The sequence below is a fragment of the Limulus polyphemus genome, unplaced genomic scaffold (assembly GCF_000517525.1).
Source record: "Limulus polyphemus unplaced genomic scaffold, Limulus_polyphemus-2.1.2 Scaffold4355, whole genome shotgun sequence".
NCBI lineage: Eukaryota > Metazoa > Arthropoda > Merostomata > Xiphosura > Limulidae > Limulus > Limulus polyphemus.
This window is the reverse complement of record NW_013669965.1, coordinates 82,204-88,023: the sequence shown is the minus strand read 5'-3', so window position 1 is coordinate 88,023 and position 5,820 is coordinate 82,204. Positions and strand designations below refer to the sequence as shown.

The window sequence follows — 5,820 nt, the reverse complement described above, 5'->3', positions numbered from 1 at the left end:
ACCGGGTTTCGATACCCGTGGTGGACAGAGCACAGATAGTCCATTGTGTAGTTTTGTGCTTAATTCCAAAACAAGTCGTCTGAAGATTTTTTTTTTTGATTTAGCAAGTTGGCCCGTTATGTCTTCTGAGAGATAATAACACCATGTTTACTTACCAATTTTTCACTTTTGTGGAGAAAACTCGAGTTATTTTTAAACGTTTCCCTACCATTCATTAGTTAATGAAAACATACAAATATCTTCTTTCAGCCCTGTTATTATAGTGTTATAATATAGCGTCGTTAGGAGCCATTTCATATATATGGTTGATTCAGTTTTAACACAATAAAGTGACAGGCTATTAGGGCTATTTGCAGTTACGCATTTCTTCATGCAGGATATTAAATAAATAATTTTTGATAGATTACTTGTTTTTCTGGTAGAAAAAAAGAGCTATTAGTTTGTGATTATATTATTTAAACCTAGCGCCCCTAGCGACTGTTTTACGAATTTCTATTTCTTACCATTCGAAGCGAACTGGTTCGTTGCAGTATAACTTTAAGCTGCGAGTCACGCCTGCGGAAAATCCCTTGTAATTAATTACAAGGTTGACTGACTACACTGGCGTGGGATAACCCAAAGACGGCATATAAATTATTAGCAGTTACAGCTCCGAGACAGTGGATGCTTGCATAGACACATACTGATATTACAGAACGGCTTACACGTTAGCAACTGGACAGAGACGGTTTCCAGTCACGAAATCTCTGTTTGATGAGGTGGTGAATTAGTTATAAGCTGCCCGAAAGCATGATTGGATTGGAAGGCTGATAGGCAACAATGAGGTATTTCTAGTAGATCGACTACGCTTTTCATATCTATAAAGTGTAGATAATACGATAAGATGGATGGAAGTTCGCACGATATCACACGAATCAAGTAAAGCAAGGTCAAGAGCGTAGCATAATGAATAAATAACTCGTGAGACATAAAACCAAAAACTTATTAGTTAACTATAATCTGGCAAATAAACTTGCCGACGTCAACAAAGTATATACAAATCTTTGTCTTACAAAATTCATTTTATATGTAGCGTTTTTATCTTTGCGAGGTCAATATATGACCAATGTAATTTGTAGAAAATGTATGTTAATGACTTAGATGATAGGGTAGGCTTACTCGGTGGAGCAGCGATAAACTTGCGAGCTTATAACACTAAATATCGTGGTTCAATACTTGCGGTGGGCACAGCGCATATAACCAGTTGTGTAAGTTTGTGTTTAAACAAGACAAACAAACTTTAAATATCTTATAAATTTGATCAGTTTAAGTTGCTGCCCCAGATTTTTTTTTAAATCCTGAAATTATTATTCTTATAATTTAAATTAAAAGTGTGAGTTACAAAAGCAGAGAGAAATTATTATTCTTATAATTTAAATTAAAAGTGTGAGTTACAAAAGCAGAGAGAAATTATTAACCAGCTACAAAAAAGAAAAAACTGGTGTTGCCTGAAGAATAAAAACCGAAGGAAAATAATAATATATAAACTGTAATACTTGTTTGTTTGAATTTATGCACAAAGCTACACACAATGGGCTATCTGTGCACTGCCCAACACGAGTATCGAAACCCGGTTTCTAGCGTTGTAAGTCCGCAGACATACCGCTGTGCCAATGGGGGGGGGGGACACTGCAATACTAACAAAGGAGACAGTGAGTTGTATATAAATGATCCACGGATTGTGGCAATGCAGGCTACTTAAACTGTTGGAAAGAATATTGACCCAATACAGACGACTTAAACTGTAGGAAAGAATAATGACCCAATACAGGCGATTTAAACGATAGGAAAGAATCATGAGCCGTGGCAATACAGTCTACTTAAACTGTAGGAAAGAATAATGATCCAATACAGACGACTTAAACTGTAGGAAAGAATAATGACCCAATACAGACGACTTAAACTGTAGGAAAGAATAATGACCCAATACAGACGACTTAAACTGTAGGAAAGAATAATGACCCAATACAGACAACTTAAACTGTAGGAAAGAATAATGACCCAATACAGACGACTTAAACTGTAGGAAAGAATAATGACCCAATACAGACGACTTAAACTGTTGGAAAGAATCATGAGCCCTGACAATACAGGCGACTTAAACGATAGGAAAGAATAATGACCCAATACAGGCGACTTAAACTGTTGGAAAGAATCATGAGCCGTGGCAATGCAGGCGACTTAAACTGTAGGAAAGAATATTGACCCAATACAGACGACTTAAACTGTTGGAAAGAATCATGAGCCCTGACAATACAGGCGACTTAAACGATGGGAAAGAATAATGACCTGTGGCAATGCAGGCGACTTAAACTGTAGGAAAGAATCATGAATTGTGGCGGTGATTAATTAAACTGTAGAATATAATCACCAGTTGTGGCATTGGCGACTTTAATTATAGGAATGAATTATGATTTACACTTTAGGATAGTATAATGACCCGTGGCGTCACAGGTGGCTTCACTAGAAAGGATCGCGAATTGTGTCAGTTCTAAAATCTTACTTTCTACATGAATGTTGAATTCTGTCAGCAGATGTTCTAAACTGTAGTAAAGAATTACCAGATCTATTTAGTCATTTAATTATAAGTCGAATATGTTTATACACGCCTTTCAAAAGTTATCTTGCTTTGATTTGGAATTTTTGAAATAATTTAATGTCAAAAATATTACAATATTCAGCATTAAAATGAGGTAAAATAATATCGCTAGAATTGAGAAGAGAGAACATAGTAATTTGTTAGATTTTAAAGAAACAGAAGAAAAAAATTAATGTTCCATTTTATTCGGTTGAATATAAAATGCAGATTGAATATGTGAATTTATATTATGAAGAGATTATGGATTTTGATTCAAATGTTTTTTTGTTTTGTTTTTAATATAACGCCAACCGACTGAAACTTATTTAAATACAACATTCAGGCGGAGAATAGGCTAAAATTTGGTAAAAGCTTCAGTAATATGAGTTGGTGTATTATATAAGATAAAACTCTCTGTTTATTTGTTGTTATTTTATTTTACAAATTAAATTATTTATTTATGACTATGAAAAATTACTTGCTTTGTTTGATTATACAACGAGGCCTAGAATATTTTTGTGTTATTCACTTAAATATGCTTTTGTCTTTAATGAAACTAAAAAAGGACAGGTTAAATCTGTAAAACTAAACTCTTCGGAATACGTGTGATATCTAGAATTTGCTTTCTTTACTTGGTTTGTAGCTTACAAGAGGTAAAATAACTGCTCACCACTTAGCTTTAATGCATTTTCCCATTAAATATAAATTAAAAAAAAAAGAGAGAAATTACCCTTGTGAAACAAAACCTGGTAAATATATTAGGGATAAAGAAAATATAATGCTATGGAGCTCTTCCAGAACAACGAATTCTATGTAAAGAACCAGTTATTTTGGAAATTTTCTCATGCATATCCTTTCGTTTTCAGCAACAGCACTCGGGCATCGCACACCTAATGGTTCGTATGTACATATATATATATATATATATTTTCTTATATGTCTGTGTTACTACAGTGTTCTTGTAACATTAAACCCATTGCTAACGCCATTGTTTGATTTTTCTTATTTTCAATTACTTACTTTGTGTACCAGATTCCCCCCTAATGTAATGTTTCGTACACTTTATTAATGGAACACTTTTGCTTTCTTGTATCGCTTTGTGTAACAAGTTTCTTATTGTTGATTTTGTTGCCTTTGTCAACTGCAGAATATTTTTTTCTAATGACAAATCTAAACGTGAAGAGGGCTGTGTTGAAAGCTGTTGCTATGGTATAAGGTATTGAATTTATAAAATACAAACTCAGAAATATTTGTAATCAGGCTACGTATTTCATACAATTAAAAATACAGACAGTATATATATTATTCTGCACGGTGATGAACATCTTCAGAATTGTACAATTTGACATTGAATCATTCGTTAGTTAATAAAATTTTTGAAACTCTAAAAAACATACTTTATTACATCATTCGGATTACAACTATTTAATTTAAATTGTTCTACCTTTTATCAATAATTTCTTAATCTTCTGACGAATTATTTAAAAAGAGAGATCAAACTTTTAATTGGACGTTTTTTTTATGGCAATAGACAAAGTATATAATTTAAGATAAGCAATAGGTTAACAGCCAAAAGAAAATACACGTATAAAAATTATGGAATTATGTACGACCTGGTGGCTCAGTGTCATGTCTAAGGCGGGGGTTCCCAACCAGGGGTGCGAAATGAGAGTCCAGGGGGTGCGCGGAAGAGACCTATACAAGGTCCGTTTTCCCCCAAATGTCGCGAAGAGGAAATGTCTAATGCACACTTTTTAAGGGAGGGGTACGAGGGCCAAAAAACGTTGGGAACCACTAGTCTAAGGGCTTGCAATGCTAAAAATCGCGTTTAGGTGGGCACAGCACAGATAACACACTGTGTAGCTTTGCGCTTAGTAACAAACAGTGACTTTTTCCTCTCCTGATGATAACCCTGTACCTAATATTTAATATGTAGCATCTTATGTAGGACCTTAAACACAAATTATCAAGAGTGATAGTAAATCGTGTTTATAACAATTTTGTTGATATTCTTCTTTCCCCCTCCCACCTCAATCTTTTGGAGCTCTTTTTTATGCGTGCTATAATTAAAATGAAGTTGACAATCGTGGTATTAATGACTGAATTATTTTTAACTAATTAATCAGTAATATTTTATGTTTTGTTACTCTTGTAATGCCGTATTTTGGAAAAATTAAATATTTTTATGGTTTTTGTTAGTTACGTACTTGTTTTAATTTTTGCTAGTTTTATCATTATTTTTTTAATATTTACCACAGCATTTTTGTAAGAAATATCCACATGGTTGCAACAGAAGATAGGGGGGGGGGATATGCATATTTTATAAATCTGAGGCTAATTTAAATGTTTTTAAATAATGTTCAAAATGGCTTGAAATTGCCCGGAGGTTATTAAACAGGTCATTTGATTTGATTTACTGCAACGTTATTGGAGAAATAATTGTACTGCTTTTCATTAGCATGGAGTGATAAGTAATTTTACGAAAAAAAGAGAGAACATATGCGCAATTATAGGTTATCTGGATCGTTTTCTTGATAAGTTCCGCGTTTTTCCTGTAATATGCCATTTTCTGGTATGTGTGGTAAAAAGTTGAAAATGTTTGGAAATCTTATTTGACTTACGAATTATAACTGCTTGATCTTTCGAGTTTTTATTATTTGATATTTCACCTAATCGTCGATAGCCCTCGAAGATGTTTAGTAACTACATAAACTTGCGTGTTTTTTGTGTTTTTTTTAGGATTTAGTGTTCTGTGCTTTGTCTTCTAACGCGTTTACTAAACTTTTTTGCATTGTAGAAAGACTGGTCTTGAAAATGTCGCTTTACTTTTTCCCTCTTTTTTTTTATCCTTTTCTTACTTTCTAAACAGTAGTTCAGTGTGTATTTAATTTGTGTAAAACAGCATGTTTAACATACATGTTTTCAAAACGTCTGTAGAATAGATTAGATTTTCTGTGTATAGTACGAGTGCTCCCTGTAGCTTGTCCTCAACGGCTTTCTCATTTTTCAGAGCTTGCTGCAACCCGAGAAGAGAAACTCCGGCAAGGTGAATTAATTTAATACCTGCATTTTTTTTTAGCCGTGTTGCACGTGACTCATGTTGAGATGCATGCTAACCATTTGCACGTTAAACGTGGTGGCGAGAGAGAGAGAGCAAAAAAAATCACTAGAAAGAGCGAGAGAGAGAGAGAGCGAAAGAAGGA

At 33.8% G+C, this 5,820-nt stretch overlaps 1 protein-coding gene across 1 annotated transcript in view; it reads left to right on the top strand.

Annotated features, from left to right (window-relative positions):
- The first annotated feature begins 3,488 nt into the window (after positions 1-3,488).
- LOC106471017 (transducin-like enhancer protein 4) overlaps positions 3,489-5,820 on the top strand; it is a 27,545-nt gene continuing 25,213 nt past the window's right edge. The window contains exons 1-2 of the mRNA XM_022399644.1: positions 3,489-3,513; positions 5,628-5,663. Of these exons, the coding sequence (XP_022255352.1) occupies positions 3,511-3,513; positions 5,628-5,663 (39 nt within the window). The 5' untranslated portion in view covers positions 3,489-3,510. The remainder of the gene's footprint in view (positions 3,514-5,627; positions 5,664-5,820) is intronic.